Below are 18947 nucleotides of genomic sequence, written 5' to 3' on the forward strand. Positions count from 1 at the left end.
AGAGAAGAACGCAATTGGCTAGGTATTTCCAGCATTAGTGGTTGCAGCTGGGTTTGGGTGTGGTGCTCTTGGGAAAGGATAAAAGGTGGCCCCACCCTTCCTGGCTTGTGGAGTTTTATCTTGGAGATTCGTGAGACCTGTCTGTGAACTTTGGTGGCTACAATCCTGGTTTGTGCCTTGGACTATTGAAACCTTGGGGGTGTGTGCCAGCAAGCAGCTTGTGAAATTGACTGGACATCAGGACCCTGTTGTACGTATCTGTAACCTGTCTGCTGTGAAGACAGGTTTTCCTTTGTGCTTATTTTTTTCCTGCTATAAACTACTTTTGGATTTTACCAGAGTGTCTGGCTGTTTTTTCAGTGGGTGTGGAGGTCTGGGAAAACCCAGACAGAACACAAACCAAACCCCACCATTGGCATTGACAATGTAAATAGAAAAAGTTGTAAAAGACAGTTTTATTTGGAACAGGTTACCTCATGTAACAATATTTTTTACACCACAAAACAAGAAAACCTGCCTACCCCAGGTCATTTGCAAGGACTGAAAAGGGGGGTAAAATTGCCAAACCCAATCCTAAATATCTGGCTGAATATGCAACCCACCACAATAATTCATGGAAACAAATCTCACTGTATTACTGAATAGAGCAAAAACTATCTCCACCAATGCAAATGGAAAATCCATTTTCCACAGTTAAAACTCTTATGTAAAATGATGAAAAATATCTAACACCTTATTTCAATGCATGGGTATACCTCATCACCTAATGAGTCATTTTCTCAGAAAGGATTCACATTCTTTGACATGTATAAAAACAAATGGGATAGGAAAAAGAGATTGAAAAAGGGCAGAGAACAGAAAATGAAAAGAAAAAGCTTTCAATTCCAGTTTAAAGAGTAACAAAATAACAGAGTTGAAAGGCACCTTGGAGGTTTTCTAGTTCAAGTCCCTGCTTGAACTATAAACCCTATACTATTTCAGACAAATGGTTATCCAATCTCTGTTGATCATAGTTGACTATGGCAAATTTGTTGTAGTTTTATTGATACCTTGTAAAAATATTTGCTTGTTTTTTTCAATTGCGTTTCTTCAACAATATGGATAAGCAGTAGATTCTCTTGAGTTGAATGTCAAAACCTAAGGGACGCACAAGGAAAAAACATGCTACCAAACCTAACCTATTTTTATAAAGGTTGTATTATCTTAAATAGTTCTTAACTTTTAAAAAGCTGGTAGACAAAAGGATGAGCAATAAGACAGATGTGTCAACTTTAAAAGCAAGTTTGGAAAGTCAAATTATAGCAATTATAGTTGAACAAGGAAGAAAAATAAAAGGTGATGAAAAGATATCAGACATATCCTAAAACAAGGTGATAACAAAAAAGTAGCTATTTAATTCATTTCTGTCTGATTTTTTTATAAGAGTGGGAAGAACTAGCTATACTAGTGCTAAAAACAGATGCTGTTGCAATCACATTTTGCTGTGTAAGGAGAAAACGTGTATTATTATTATTATCTCTGTAGAAATACGCCCTTCTTCAACTTGGAATCTTTCAGAATTGTTCCCTGAGAATGTGGCCTTTGGGAATTTTGGAATTGATCTTTCAGCACACAATAAATGGTCCTGTATTAAACTGTGTACTTTAAACTCTGACTGTAATAATGCATTGAATTATTTATCTTCGTGTGATTAGGACAAGATTTTTCCCATGTGAATGAAAAAGAAAAATTCACACAATTCCCTATACCTGTACTTTCTTTCCTAATTCACTCTGGGAATAATTTAGGCAAAGTCGTGACAAAGTGAAACTAAACCTTGTGAAACTTAATCTTGGAAAAATAATATATTTAAAGCCCTAAAAAAAGGGAAATACTTAAGTGCTGGGAAAAACAATAAAGATCATTGATAAAGCAAAGAGGTGAAGGAAGAGTTCCAATGTTCTGAAAAAACAACGATGACTCCCGACTTTAAAAGTAAAATCTGTTTGATTTTTAAAAGCTTAAGACTCAGTTTCTGAGTTTAATGTTATATCCCAAAGAGGGTTTTACTTTGGATGAGAAAAAAAAAAAGAATTGATTTTGAAAGATGTCTGTATATGCATCAAAATGCCAGGAAAGGAAACTATACTTTCTTATTTTCACTGAAATGAGAAGGCACACTGGCAAAAGTATTACATATTAACCAACAGAATTACAGATAGTGCTCATTCTAAAACTACAATCCAGCCCAACATTTTTGTTGCTAAGTGAAACATTTGTTAAGTCAGTTTTGTCCCCTTTTATGACCTTTCTTTCCATACTTGTTAAGTGAATCACTGCAGTTTTTAAGTTAGTTAAATGGTAGTTAAGTGAATGTGCCTTTCCTATTTACTTTGCTTGTAAAAAGGCTGCAAAGGAGGATCACATGACCCAGGCCATTACAAGTGTTATAAATGCAAATCTGTTGCAAAAAAATAATAATCTGAATTTTGATCACATGACCACATGGATGTTGCAACGGTGATTAAGTGTGAAAAACTGTCATAAGTCACCATTTTTCAGTGCCATTATAACTTTGAACAGCCACTAAACAAACTGTTGTAAGTCAAGGACTACCTGTATTCATTGCATTATGGCAATAGAATAGAATAAAATAGAATAGAAGAGGATATAATAGAATAGAATAGAATTCTTTGCATATGTTCTCAGTGTACATAAAGAAAAATTAAAATATATTCATCAATAAAAGCCACATTAATTGTTAAAGTCACATTTTTCAAAATTATGACCCAGTCACAAAAAAGGCATATTAACTGAGCCGGAGTGGCGCAGCAGGTAGAGTGCTATACTGCAGGCCACTGAAGCTGACTGTAGATCTGCAGGTCAGCGGTTCAAATTTCATCACCGGCTCAAGGTTGACTCAGCCTTCCATCCTTCCAAGCTGGGTAAAATGAGGACTTGGATTGTGGGGGCAATATGCTGGCTCTGTTAAAAGGTGCTATTGCTAACATGTTGTAAGCCGCCCTGAGTCTAAGGAGAAGGGCAGCATAAAAATCAAATTAATGAATGAATGAATGAATGAATGAATGAATGAATGAATGAATGAATGAATGAACTGTGCCATTTGTGTGACTAGGCCATAGTTTTTAAAAAATTTCCATATTAAATAAAAGTGTCAAATATTATTTTTGAAATGTCTTCTCTGTGTATCTGATACACGTGCCACTATATACAATTGTTTGCTTTGGGTTCCTCAGTATATAAGGAACAGTACTCTATACATTATATAAGAACACAAGATAGAGTGAGATCTATATTTTTGACTCTCTTCTGGCAGACCAGCATCTATCCGAATTGCAATAAACACTCTAAAAATTCTAAGTAGCTCATTATATACCCTGTCTGCTTTTATGGCTCCAAGCCAGAATATAATGATGAGCTGTAACTTGTTAAGGACAACTAATTTTTTGTTCCTGGCTGTCTCAGGGGTTTATCTCTCTTATTCACTCTCACTTTATTTCACTGTTGACATGTTTCTGTTAAATGGATGTCATCTGCCTGCCTTGATTTTATGCACAAGCAGTGGGATGCATTTTTCCATGCAACTATTCTGCTTTGAGTTGCATTGGGTTTGTCATTATCCTCTCATTTTCTCCTTGCACTTACAACATTTCATCTATTCCTGCCTCATTTTATTTTATTTTTTTTCCTGAACCATGGTGCACCCACATTATGCTTTATACATGATCTTGCTCCCTTTGAAGCCGGCAGATTTCAGAGCCAGCCCTCGTCAGGAGAAGTGCCTATGACCAATTTAGCAGGCTGAGGGCCCCGAGCTTCAACATCTCAATCTAAAGGGGGTCACGGAGTGGCACAAGCGAGTGTCAGCAAGTGCTGTTTAATTGCCAATCTAGGCTTCTCCATGGTGTTTAAAGTATAATGACCCATCACTTAATTCTGAGAAGTCCTGGCCCTGCTGCTGAATAGAATGAATATCAAAGGATGTGCCAGAGTAGGGCAAGGAGCATACAATTCTTGTAACTGTTGTAAGTATAATAGACTTGTACTTCTGTCACCCCCTTATCACAATAATGTATTTAGTTTGCTGTATACATCTTCTAACTAGCTCTCTTTCATAAAGGCATAGCTGAGGAATATATGGTCCTTTCTCTCACATTTCTCTCTCTTGTGAAAAATGAAACAAAATAAATAGAAAAACCTCACTAATCAATTAAACTGACATCGATGGCATCTTTTCAGACCCTGCTTATTTTTTTTACACAATTATAAAATTAATAGCAAAATAACAACAGCGCATGGGAATTTTAATAATGTGTTTGCAGATAGAATATGTTTATTTTACTATTTCCATTGGCCAAGAAGCTTCCTTTCTACTTCTTCAAATGCCTGCTTTTTTAAGACTCTTCCCCTTCTGCTGTCTAGCTTTCAGAAACATGAGGCTGAATCTAGATCCTTACTATGTAATACATGCTAATTCAATTACGAGCCATCAACAAAATGGATTAGCTGATTCAGCCCATCAGGAAAGTCTAAACCTCCACCGATTTAATTAACTGGACTGAAAATCAGATCAACAGAAAATAAAACTATCATTAGGAGCAATTAGTGATTACTTAAACATAGCCCTACCAAGAAGTTTGTAAAGAAACTATCATCTCTTGGAAAATTAGGTGGAATTAATTGGAATTTGGGGAAAATAAAATAAATATGTATCTCCTAATCATTGGCGGATCGGATGGGTATTTTTTCTCAAGTAAAAATATTTGGAATGAGAAAAAATTTTAACACCCCTCTGACAGCACAATAAATAGCTTGCTTCTGTTCTTCACCAGAAACTCATGTTAGGAGGAAGAGGCTATTGGGAAAACAAAATGTGTAAGAGGATAAGCTCCTGGGTTCTTAATATCCTAGGGTTACTAAACCGCGTTCCTTCAGTTACTGTAGCTATCAGTTAAAGCAAATTAACTTCTAATCACAGTATTTCATTATATATAATATGGGGTTTTTTTCATGGAAAACAATGGAGAATAGTTTTTCATATTAATTGGGGAGATCAGTGTATAATTATGGCATATGATTTAGCAAAGCTTTGTCATTCAAAATGAATAATAAATGGAAGTTGCATTTGACTTATATCTTAGACTCAGGTATTTTGAACTCACCTTGACATAGAAGCATTGACGGTTAAAGCAGTGGGATAGGGATGTCGGAATCCTCCAGTTGTGATTGGATAGACTGGTTGACCTTGCCTAGAAAGATAGGGAAGGAAATGATTTAAAAAAAGAACAATTATAGGGGATTTTTTTAAAAAAAAGTTCTCTGCCCAGTAAGTTTTATTCTCGTTTGATTGGAACAAAAATCTTGGGGATTGTACAGCAACAGATCAAAGGAAAGAAACTCAGAACAATTTGAATGCCATAAATCTGATACGAATGGCTAATTAAATTTTATAACCTCTGCTTATGTCAATAGAGACCCTCTCCCCAAGCTGAAACTAGGTGTTTTGTTGTAATAATTAAAGGCGAAGTCTTGCTTGCTTTAATGGAGCCATCACACTAATTGAGGGCTACACATCCAAAGGAAAACAATAATGAATGTAAATTTATACCAAAATAAAGTACAGTGAATCAAAGGACTTCAGTTGCGCTTTGGGCCTCTTTTGGTATTTAGATCTCGGTGAGAAAACATTAAATTAACAGAGCTTAATTTGTAGCCTTTTGTCAGATTAACAAGTGTTGACAAGAGTTACCAGGGGAGAGTCCCCAAGAAGTATTGTGGGTAACCAATAGACAATCATACCTCATTACAATAATTAAAAAATACAGCGACATACCAAATAGCATTCTTATGAAAGCTTCATACATTTTTCTGATTGAGGTTTATTTTTCTGTGCTATGTTATTTTTTATCTGTATTTCATATGTTTAAACTGAAGGGAAAATATTTTGTCCGGTATGTATTGTTATTGTTGTTGGTACTGTTAATATCTAAATATCCAATTTGTTTTGGTATGAAGTGGGTCATGCTTGTTAAATGTAAATTGGTCAAAAAAGCATAAAGAGATAAGTAGAATAATCATATTTTTAAAAGTATTTGATATTGAGGATTTTTTTTGCCATGAATGTGGTAGAAATAAAATAATGTAGTTTATATAAATAGAAGCAGAGTTAAAGCTGTTAAGTATTAATTTATTTCTTTTTTTCTGCAGAAGTGATTCATGCAGATATATACTACAGATGTAGCTAATGAAATAACACATTGTAAAATCTTGCTACTGTATAGCAATGCATTGCTTTTTTCATTTGTTAATTTTCTCTGGCATAAAAACCATTAATTTTCTTCCATTTCTGGATCATACTTTTCATCTATAAAATAAAAATAACTTGCATAATGTCAAGAAGAAAGCTTTCACAAAATATATTAATAAATAACTTTATAGAGGTATGCACAGTGAAAGCCATTTGTTGTGCAAAGCACCTGACAACCTTCTACTTATTGAAAATAAAACACATTAATAATAATTTGAATAATTTTATGCAACACTTTGCATAATTTACATTATTAATATGCAACGGAATGTGTAACATAGATATGCAATATAGGTTTGCCATGTAAGTTTTATTAGTCATAGAAGATAATTTAAAGCTAAAAATTAGTAAATTCAAAAATCTGGAAAATAATGAGCAAAAGCCAAAAATGCTAAAAATGTTGAAATATTATAGTGTCTAAAATGTCTGGTGCATTTGATCAGCTAAGTACACACTGATTAAAATTGGAATCCTTGATTAGTTTTCATGTTATTTACACATTTTAAAAACAGGTGTTTTCTTCTTCATCAATAGTTCTTCCATGCAGTCATGTATCTCCCTTTTAAGGTTTGAAACATGTTTCATTAAAAAAAATTACAAGACATGAAAATAATTTATCTTTAGCAATGAATATAAACAAGTATTAATAGTCATAAAAATAAACTGCTAACATTAAACTATCCTGAAATTATTATTTCCAATACTTTGTACTAACATTTGAAATAAAAATTTCTTGGATCATCAGAAATTAAAACAAATTAAAAGCTTCATATCATTCTTACTCAAGATTAATAAGAGTAATCTATATTGATCAATTTATTGATTTCTCAGTGTCATAAATTGGCAGCTGGAAAACATGTTTATTTTCAAATGCATATTTCAGGCAAATGAAATAACTATAATAAGCACCCCCTTTTATGTATATATTCACAAATACACTTATACATAAAATATGAAAAATAAAAAAAAATTTAAGAAAATGGAACTCCTTACTGTGGTACTAACCATCCTAGCGGATGGGGAATTTGCCCTACAGCGCCTGGTGATAATGGATAATAAGGAGATATATCTGGAGGGTGTGGAGGCCGTGGAATTCCTAGGAAAGAAGAAAAAGAAACATAATAAAATTGGTTCAATGTAAAGCATAAAAATAGAAAAATGAAGAAGGTAGAACACAATCCTAATTTTTACGCCATAAGTGCTACCCATTTTCAAGGGCAAGGCCTACTACCTGGCCTCCTTTCTGGGAACAAACTGTTTAGTATAGAACTACAAAAGTAGGACCAATTGATCTGTCTTCTTCTCCACATTTAAAGACCACAGAGGTCTTTGTTGTGCAAACCTTACAAAGATAAAGCTCCCACTCTACCTCAATTTTGAACTATCAGGTGTGCTGCTCCTTTTAACCATACCTTTAAAAACTGAAGAGGTATTTTTCTAAAATAAGATCATCTAATGATATAACGTCTTTTTCTTTCTATTTTTTCTCTAATGTTTCTTTGTCAGCTTGCATGGATACATTTGTTCCAGTTTTTGAATGTTTGTTTGTTTGTTTGTTTGTTTGTTTGTTACAACCTTGCTAACAAGAGGATGAACCAATCTTCAACTTTCTTCAAGGGGGTGGGATAGTGTGCTGTTTGGTGTATATTAATACTTCCTTTCAATTACTTGAGTATCTTTCCTGCGTACTATAAAGTTTTAAAATGTTTAAAACAAATTTAAGTTTACTTCAATATTAATTAACTAATTAAATGATGTATTTATAACTCCTGTCCACACATTTAGTCGGACAGCATGAGTACTCATTACTCAGTACATGAGTAATGAGTTGGTAGCAAAGAGGAATGCAACCAGGGTTGGTAGTCTTCCACTTTGCTCAAAAGGATGGTGTGTTTTTCCAATTGTTTCAGTCCATTCTACTAGAATTGACAGGGTAGGCATGATTCAAATCTTGGTTATCAAACAGTGCCATCTAGGGAGGAAGGGTGGCAAGATGTATACTTTCCCTGTCTTTTGGAACAGCAGTCCCTTCACTTGTCCTCAAGCCAACTGGCATTTCCTAAGAACTTGAAAATGTTGATGTTTCCTTAGTCGCGGGATTTGGATGTTTGGTTATATCATCAATGTGATTTCCCCCCCTAGTATGGCTATTATATGGACTGGTTTAGAATGCTCCCATGCACCATTATGTTATCATTGTGTTATTCATTTTATAGTTACTGTTTATTTTTTTAAAAACGTTAAATTTATTATCAGAGTTGCAATTGCAAGATGGGCAGCTAAAAACATTAAGTAGCTCTGCAATTGGCATAATCTGATAGAAACCAAAAGAGAGAACATTTAGGGTTTGACCTTAAAGCTGTTCTGTTCCTCTACAAATCAAATTACAAAAAATAAAAAACACAAAGAGATGCATCCTATCTCCTGTCATAATTGTTATGAACAAGCATTTCTGGGAATGATGAGATTCAACACAAAATGCATACATTTATTTTATATAATTTTACCATTATATCCAAGTAACTGAAACCTCTACAACCTAGACTTAAATTTATGAAACTGATAAAATTCACTAAAATAAGAAATAGCTGGAGGATTTCTGGTTAGTCTGCATTAAGCCACATTAAAAGTTACATTTTATACAGTTTTTACATACAACAAAATCAGCCACTCATTTAATTGGAAATATGTTTTTCCTCTAAGCAAAACTTGCAGGAATATCTGGGTAAGAGAAGCAAACTCTTTTTATGCCTATGTCAGCATAATCTGAATCCCATGTTTTACATTTGTAGCGGGGAAAGAAACAAATATAATTGCTAGGGATAGGGATATGACATAGTTTGGCCTTTATATTGTGAGAATTGGGTAATACTGCTTTTGGATAGATTTGTATGGACTGGGTAGATGCAGCTTGATTTATAATAACTTTCATGCTGCACTGAATGCAGTTTTTCACTAAATTATATACAATAGAGAACAGCAGCTTATCCTGTTTTTTAATGATTAAATATATTTGAACTATGAATTTACGATATTTGAATTTAATACTTTAAAAAAAATTATTAATTTGATTATTTTTACAAAAAAACCCTCCTCATCTCCCAGTTTCGTGTTGCTGATTAGGTTTTTAAGTCTTTGGCTAAGATAAATGAATGCCTGGAAAGAGTTTATTTGGAATTGTCCAAAATGTGAATAGAGTGTTCCCTCGATTTTCGCGGGGGATGTGTTCCGAGACCGCCGGCGAAAGTTGAATTTCCGCGAAGTAGAGATGTGGAAGTAAATACATTATTTTTGGCTATGAACAGTATCACAAGCCTTCCCTGAACACTTTAAACCCCTAAAGTGCAATTTCCCATTCCCTTAGCAACCATTTAGATCATTACTCACCATGTTTATTTATTAAAGTTTATTAAAAAAATATTTATTAGAGGCAGATGAAAGTTTGGCGATGACATATGACGTCATCGGGCGGGAAAAACCGTGGTATAGGGAAAAAAACCACAAAGTATTTTTTAATTAATATTTTTGAAAAACTGTGGTATAGACTTTTCGCGAAGTTCGAACCAGCGAAAATCGAGGGAACACTGTATTGATATTTCCTAAACTTGTATCCTTCAGATGTGTTATGATTAAAACTCTTTGGCCATAGATTTAGACTAGAAAATTTTAACATGTCTATAGAGAGTAGAATGAAGAAATATAGGTTATAAATGTATATCCTATAATGTTAACTTTCTCAGAAGTGGAACAGTTGGGTAGTATTTTAAAGTGGCTCAATGCTTTTCAGTGCAAACAAAGCAAGATTCGGAAGAGGAAACATTAAAATGAAGAGATACAATATTAACAGCTCTAAAACTATGTTTAAGTTGTTTAGAAAGCCTTGATTATAAATTAAATCTTCCTGTGGGATATTTTCAAGTAATGGCAGGTTTCTTTTTCTACCCCCCCCCCCTTTATTACCTGAACAGATTAACTACGCTTTAAAGATTTAGTGAGTAATTTACACTCTTGAAATAATGCTTCACAGAGCAAAGTATATAAGGATATCATTTAAAAATTTTAAAATTATTCCATATATAACCATTCTTTAAAAGGTAACTAACTGCCAGATATTTGCAACATCCATAGATGAATGCGTGATATTCCTTTTAACATTAGAATTAAGTGAAATGCAGAACAGACAATTGTGGCATTTCTGGACATTATTTAAATATCTTAACTGAAACTTTAGTAATCTTTAACTACATTTGACATATATTCAGATTTTCAATGTTCCTTTTAATTTATTTTCAAGTTGGATTGGATTAACCTCTTCCTCGCAAGAGCAAAGCTGAAAACCACTACTGCAGCAGTCTACTAATACATATGCATATACATAGTTAACAAAATAAGGTCTACTTCTTAATGTTAATAAATCTCAACCATGTAAAGAATACAATGCAATAATAATCATTTAATAGGTAAAAGGAATTTACTGTACATAGTACAAAACCTTTTTTAAAAGCTCTTTAATACAGAAGTGAAATGCTCCCGCTTCACTCGTGCCTGTCAGTCATTGGAGAGCTGGTCAAGCTCCACCCACCTGCCCGGATGCTACCATTTTACCCCCTGTGCATGCACACCATGCTTTGCACATGCGCAGAGGGTAAAAAATAGTTTAAGAATAATACATTTCAAGCACTTTTGGATATTAAAGCAGAGGTGAAATGGTGGTGTCTGGGGCAGGTGGGCGAGCAATCCAGGAGCATTTCACCTCTGCTTTAATATCCAAAACTGCTTGAAATGTATTATTCTTAAACTATTTTTTAAACAAAAACAATAATATGACTTTGAAGACTATTAAAGACTGAATGTTATTTATTTACTAAACTTATATGCCACTCAGCTTGCCTAGAGATGACTCTAGGAAGCTTACAATCCCTAAAAGCATTTTAGTGATTGTAAGCTTCCTATTGCCCCATTTATTTATTAAGTGTTGATTTAAAAATTAGAAACATCAAAAAGTAATATTTTTGCTCAGATAATACTAGGGCTCAACCTATTCAATTTTTGAATTAAACAATTCACAAAAATTTGATCTGACCATGAGAATGCCTTGAATAGCTATAATGAAACTTTCTGAAAGAAGTTTAGGTAAAATCTAGATTTCCTTCTTTTTAAAATACTTTGATTAAAATATGATTTTTTAAAAAATCCTTTGCCCAGGATTAACTTGGCTGTTAAATGAAATGGCCACTAATGAAACTGTGACTCTGCTTATTATCTTATTTTACTTCATTTTATCTTTGCTTTACAGACCTGTCAAGGTTGTAAACTCAAGGATCAGTCATAAAGCTACTTTTTCAGCATCCTCATAATGGAACAATTGCTAAACAAGGGAGTCACTAAACAAGTACTATTTGTACTTCTTTAATTTAATAATAGCACAACTGACCTGTTTTGTAAGATTTAGAAATGTAGTCTAAATGCAACTGAACACAAAACTATTATTATGTTTTGTAACTACATATAACTATTATATAACACAATGTATAGATACAGCACAATATCAGATGCATAGTATAGCAATAACATGTTTTCCCAAAAATAAGACTCTGTCTTATATTTTTTGAACCCCAAAATAAGCGCTTGACCTTATTTTCAGGGAGGTCTTATTATTTTGGGATGTTCAGAGCAAGGCAGGGGCTCCTCTTGCTGTCTTATCTGATTTTCAGCTTTGTCTCTCTAATCTTAACCAGAGGAAATTGTATTTTCAGGAGAAGGCTTATTTTCGGTTCAGGTTTTATTTTCAAGGGAAGGGCTTATTTTGGGGGGAGGAGTTAATTTAGGGGAAACACAGTATCAGTATCAAATTATTTATAAAGACTGGGTTTTTACCTGGTGTTTGGGTACATTTAAATACATGGGAATAATTATTTCAATAATACAGTATTTCTTTTCTATAAATGTAATATCAAATTTTCATATTTATGTAAATAGATGTCTATGGAGTTTCTCAGTCATCAGGTAATGGTTGTCCCAAAGGTGCTTTTTTCAAGAGGTATGTGGACTTTCTTGTTTCTTTTTGAAGATGTTTCATTTCTTATCCAAGATGAAGAACCATCTTGGAGAAGAAGCAAAAAGAAAGAAAGTACCTTTGTGATGTAAATAGATGGTTAAAAATTTCAGTGGAAAACTATAAACAGTGTAAAAGTGAATATTTTCTCAGGATTTATACAGGTAGTCCTCAACCTATGACCAGAACTAAGCCCCAAATTTCTGTTGCTAAGCAATGGAGTTGTTTTGTTTTGTCCCATTTTATGTTGTTGCATTTTTGTTAACTAGTTTTACGTGAAACGATAGGTTACTGTAATTGATTGACTAGGTGACAGATAAGTATATAATACATCAACAAACAATCAATGGACTTTTAGAATATTAAATAGTATCCTATATTCTTAAGGAGATATTGGTTCACTAAGATTTTTTTATATTAGAATGTTAAATAAAGATATGCTAGCTTTATTATGTAAAATCAGAAGAAATATTTGATGTTTGGCTCGGCTCACTATAATTTATATATTGGACTGCATTATAATTAGAGTGCATTGAATGACAGGTCACATAATACCATAATTGCATAAGTAATGCATAAAGGAAACTACAAGTTACATAAATTTTCTTCATATACAATTAATCTATTTTTTTCATCATTTTGAAATTGTTTTTGTTCTACTTTGCCAAAGTTTTTTTTTTAATTTAAGTGACCAGACACTATCCCATTTAAACAATTATGCTAACATTTAGCATTTTCTCAAACATTCATCTGTAGTAAGTCTTGCAACCTACCTGTTTTGGGATCTACGTCGGCTGGTAAGTGTGGAGGAGGATTCCCTGGCGTGAAGTGCTCATTGCTGTATGTAATAAGCGGTGTAAGAGGATGTACATGGTGTGGGTGCTGCACAACTGGGACTTTGTTAGACTGTAAAAATAGAAAAAAAGGTGTAGGAAGATTTTGCATTAATATGTTCCAAGTAGACATACTAAAGAAGCTGTTTATACATATGCACATGAGAACACACACACGCCTACACACCCACAATCATACACAAATTCACAGATGTTTTTAGCTTTTATGACTCTTCATGTTCAGAATGTGAAAATATCTTCAGTAGTGCTCTTTAGTCTTCCTTTTTCTGAAGTTTTGGGATTCTTACTAGGAAGTAAACTGTAATAAACTCAATATTGTTAAGAATGAAATTTTTGAATGAAATTTCCTGACCTGTAAAATGAAGCATCTTTACTCTCTTTTAGGAACTTCTTCACAGTCAGTCTTGAAAGCCACTATTTAAAGGGTTAAAATGGTTTTTTTCCCCGGTGACCTTTCATGTCCTTACCATGGCTATCACAAAGCAATCAGGGCAAGTCATTAACTGGCTAGTGTTCCCTCCAGTAGACCAATGAAAAAAATTAGCTTCCAGTGCCCCCTGCCCCAATCCTAGTGTAACAACATACAGTACGCTTGTTTTTGCTGCACAGTGAAATGATGTGGATTTGTCTTTAAAGGAAATAGAAAGCCAAGAAGGTGGGGCAAGCTAGGGGTTCTAGCCAATGGGATACCACCCATTTTGAAGCTCCAGCATTACTATAGCAAATTGTGCTCCACTGTTTTTGTGTTAGAAGAGGTCTTATATGGTGAGGGAATGTAACAAATGCTGTACATGGAAGAGCCTAGGCTTCATTTTACTTATAAGGTATAAACTCTATAAACTGTGATATATTTTAAAGAGTTTAAAGATTTTTATTGCTATATAAAGAAACATCTTATCATTTGTAGGGGTTTTTTGTGTGTGTTTCCTTTGTATAAAAGACATGATGTTTGCACTATTGAATTTTGAAGGTGTGACAAAAAGTCTTGAGAAGCAGTTGTTTACTGATCTCTGCCAGGTATAAAAATATTTTTCACCCTTTGCCAAATGAGTAACTCTAAAATTGATGACACAGAGATCTTACTCACAGTCAGAAATGTGTACACCACAGAGTTCATTTCAGGGCACATAGCTCTGGTCATACATAAAATCCATGTGTCAGCAATTATGCTGTTGGTGGATAGGAACCAACCTGAGCCAATCATGCAGCTGATCCACCTAGAAACAAATTAGCATGGGCCCTACTACAGTATTTAAAAGAAAAGGTAGATTTTGGCTTTTTCAAATGCACTATAATACACCTTTTCTCTGAATACTATATCCTCAAGATATATTCATATTCAGATCCATGTCTTCCTTAAATTAAATTTACTACTGATCCACCATCTCTTCCTTTCAATTTTAGAAGTATGTTCTAAAGAAAGAAAAAGTAATAATTTGGGATTTTAGTTCATTAAAAAAAAAACCAAAGCAAGCAAGTAAAATTTATCTGATTGTCTCAAAGTGGTAAAGTGGTGTGACACACACATCAGGAAACTAAATGGGACTATTGAATTCCAGGAAAACTTCTTCTAAATAGGCATATAGGCTAGGCTCTCAATTTTTAGATAACAGATGATATAAATATGTACTTTCTCACTGGCAGTGAATACAAATTAGAGGAGGGAGGTAGCAAAGAAGACATGCTTAAAACTGTATCACCGCTCTCAGAAATAAAATGTCAAATACCAAATTTTGTATTATAGTTGAACTATTATTCCTCCAGCAAAGAAAGAAAAAGAAGAAAGAAGAGAAATATTAAAATGGGGCAGGGCGAATCTGTTTTTGTTTTAATGCATAGTGATATGCACATGCGAGAGCACACACACAATCACATACAAATGAACAAGCAGAATGCTGAGCCATTTTTTATTATCCAACTGCAATTCACACAGATTCATACACACTCACAAGGGAGAAGGAGGGGAGGCAACCCTATTCCCTATAGAGGATTTACACTAAAATCCTACAAGAGGGACATTTAACCAGATTAGGTAGCAGCAAAGATAAAGAGTCTAGTATTAGATGAAGAATGGATTAGCGTCAACTTTCATTTTCAAATGTGTCTTCATTTCCTTTTATTACTTTCAGTAAGGAACAATTTGCATTAACATCAAGTAAAAGGAATTACATTAAAAGAATAGGGACAGTGAGTAGTGTCTACAAGTGCCACCTTAGTCCAGGAACTGTCATAGTGTTTACCATTATCCTCAATCTAGATTAGCAATTGTCATTCCAAAATGAGATGGATGGACACTTTCAAAAGATTCAAAAAAACTAAAAGATTTCTTCTTTTAAAATTAGATGAATTTCCTTTGAAATACTTCACTTTTTCAATGCATGTTTCATTATTCCATATTCCATAAAATCAGTAATGTGCGTGTGCTGACAATTAAAATTGTACCAAAGCTATTTATTTAACTACTATAAATTTAACTATTTATTTAACTATTATACACTTAAAACTATACATTTTTATTAAAAAAGTAATTTTTAAAACTGTTATAAAACTTTATTTTGAGTATATTACAGACTCTTTCATAATGCTACAATGATTAAAACATAACTAGACAGAAACAATGAATGCTTAGACACTTAGTAAACATGTGGAGGGCTATACTGGATGTAATCAGGGAATAATCACACTCTACAATAATGAAAATAAATGGAAATAGAGGTAATTATAATAAATATATAATTCGCTAGTTTGAGAAATAGTGGAAATACTAACAGTTGTTGTAATCTGAACTGTGTGGTGGCCTAGTGGTGAAGACACTTGCCTCCCATTCAGATTATCTGTCCACAACAACGTGAAGTCATAGCTGCTAGTTCTTTAGCTAAAGTTGGCTTTCATACGCATCATGACGTCCGAAATTAGGACGTCATAATATATTGGAGATATATACATACGTACTCTGAGTAGTTTTTGCAATTGACAAATGGAAATTCTGTCAACGAGCAGATTGTTTTTACATCTGTCAAAGATTTTTTGATTGCGCGGATAGCACTGAGTTTATAATCTTTACATTTTGATTTGCAGATCTTTTGTGATGTTCTCCAATTCTTTGTCTTCTCTCTACTATCCCCTGTAATTGCCACATCAATTATCACCACTTGCTTCTTTTCAATTACAGTTATCTATGATGTGTTATGAGACAAAATTTATCGGTCTATATTCAGAAATCCTACAAAATTTAACCTTTAAACTATTTTTGTAACTGTATTACTCTTACAGAATTTGTTTTGCTATATTTCTGGAAAGGTGAACAACTTTATTCATTCTTAGGAAATCAAACACATTCTGATTCTCCCAAATATTATTCTAGCCAGAGAGACAATATATATTGATGGCTTCTATGAATAATAATTGAGTACGATATAAACAGCCAAATAATTTGACAAATTAAACCTATTATTTTATTCACAGTTCTATGTCAGATAGATCTCTGAAATTCAATTTATTTGTTAACATAGTTTGTTCATCTTTTACACACTGGTTCAGCACAGCATTCTGATACTGAAATTTAGAGAGTATGTATTTATGAATTATCATCAGATCTACAATGGATGTTATGAAGGAAATCCCTACATTCTTTTGATATTTTGCTATTTTGATTCAATGCTTAATAGAAAATATCATACAGACAATGTGAAGGATCTCTATTATGCCATTCTGATTCCAAACTCTTATTTAGCTTTCTTTTTTTGATTAAGATAAATATCTTATTGAGGTAACTCTTATATAAAACATTAAAGATCATATTATGATATCCATTACTATTTAGAGACCGTCAAACTCGGCATAAATCTGTGTGGCTTATAATTACAAATAATAGAGGGCATAAAATCATGAAAAAAAAGAAGCACGTGCTTCCAGAAGACAAATGATATCACACATACAAAATGGGAGTTGAACATCATCATGGTAGGACTTATATGGATGTTTTTTGTGCAATTTAAATTTTTGACAGATATGTTAAAATATATTTTATGTTGTGGAAACATGTTGGCAGATACTTTTATACTACATCTAGACAGAGATAAAACTGAACAGTGCCTGTTCACTACAATTTAGTTTAATTGCCTGATACACCTCCCCAAAAACCACTTCTGATACAACGAGATGAGTATAAAAGGTAACAAAAAGAAATTAGATAAAAAGTACTATACTATTCATCTTGGTGCGTTCCATTTTCCACATAGATTATTGTTTTCTAGACCATATTTCCCTATTAGTTTTGTTTTGCTTACAATATTAAAAAACTAAATCACTATTCTTACAACAATGAAATTATCTGAAAGTACAGTATATCTTTTAAAATGCCATTAAGGAATAATAGAACAGGATTTTTCTTATGATAATTAATAGAACAGCAACAAACACAAATATAGTATGGGTGAAAATGTCAGGAAGATCCGCTTTTGGTAAACTTGGTATTTAATGTCTGGTTTTATGAAAAAGCAAATTAAAATACAAATAATTGGAGAAGTTAGACTTTCCCTCATTTTTCTTATTGTCTGTCAATCATTGCCTAAATAAAATTTCAGTCAATCATTGCCTGAAATTGCATTACAGACATGGAATCAATACTATGAAATTACTGAATAAAAATTAAGAATGGTTTAGTACATGTATAAATGAAGATCACATATATGAGATCTTTTTAGTAGATATTTCAGCCACAGTGTATTAAAAATGTAGCAGTGCCTTGAGAAAATTCTTATTAATTTCTCCAAGAGAAAGGTGAAAAACCTTAGGGTTGGTATACAATTAACTTCTTCTGCTGATGGAACACCTTTTATCCGGCAAAAAGGGAGTAGGTTCCCTTTCTCCAGTTCACCAGCAAAACGTTATCATTCTTAAAATCTACTCAGGAAGATTTGACTAAAGGGAAGAAGAGAAGAAAACATCTATTTGTACAAGGGGATTGGTTCCCTTTCTCCAGTTCACCAGTAAAATGTCCTCATTCTCATCTACTCTTGAATATTTGACTAAAGGGAATAAGAGACGAAAACATCTATTTGTACAAGTTTGTTTCCACAATATTAGGATTTGATCTCAATTATTATGTACATGGAGAAGTAGTATCAAAAAATGCATCGACAATAAATGTACTTAGGTCAAGAAGGTTACATGGGAAAAAAAGGAATAAGGGCAAATAGAAATAAGTTAGGCCCATGATATGTATTCCATTAGGCTATACCCAGGAATGAAACACTTGTATTGTATACCTATCTAAATCATACATTTATTCTAACAAAATTAGCAGCCAGGGATTCTAATCCACAGATTACTTCTGTTATATTTAGACATGTTACTAGGCACTGTGTTTTAAACTTACCATATATATTTTAATTTTTATTCTAAGATGTTGAACAAAATTGTAAGATAAACAAAAGTTAAATTAAACTGTAAACCTGAAACAAATTAAACTACATCTCTGTTATCCATTATGATTTTTCTACCATGTTCTCTTCTTTTACACTAGTCTTTGAGTGCAAAATATTGCAGAATAAAAATTGAACTATAAATTTTGAACTGATTTTATAAATCTGATCGATAAAATCAAAAACAATTACAGTAGGCCTTGTAGGCTTTCTATATTTTGTGTCACAGCTCTGCTTTATATATCTCCATCAGTAACTAAGCCTTCCAAGATATAACATGTTTTTCTTTTAAACTGGTATCAGTT

General features: G+C 33.0%; 1 protein-coding gene across 21 annotated transcripts in view; it reads right to left on the minus strand.

Annotated features, from left to right (window-relative positions):
• The window catches only part of TCF7L2 (transcription factor 7 like 2), a 239775-nt gene that overhangs the window by 25279 nt on the left and 195549 nt on the right, over positions 1–18947 (minus strand). For all 21 annotated transcript variants that reach the window (XM_070752686.1, XM_070752684.1, XM_070752694.1 and 18 more), the window contains exons 5-7: positions 13136–13268; positions 7301–7403; positions 5163–5249 (exon numbers count right to left, since the gene is read on the minus strand). In XM_070752686.1, the coding sequence (XP_070608787.1) occupies positions 5163–5249; positions 7301–7403; positions 13136–13268 (323 nt within the window). The remainder of the gene's footprint in view (positions 1–5162; positions 5250–7300; positions 7404–13135; positions 13269–18947) is intronic.

Source organism: Erythrolamprus reginae, chromosome 5 (assembly GCF_031021105.1).
Source record: "Erythrolamprus reginae isolate rEryReg1 chromosome 5, rEryReg1.hap1, whole genome shotgun sequence".
NCBI lineage: Eukaryota > Metazoa > Chordata > Lepidosauria > Squamata > Dipsadidae > Erythrolamprus > Erythrolamprus reginae.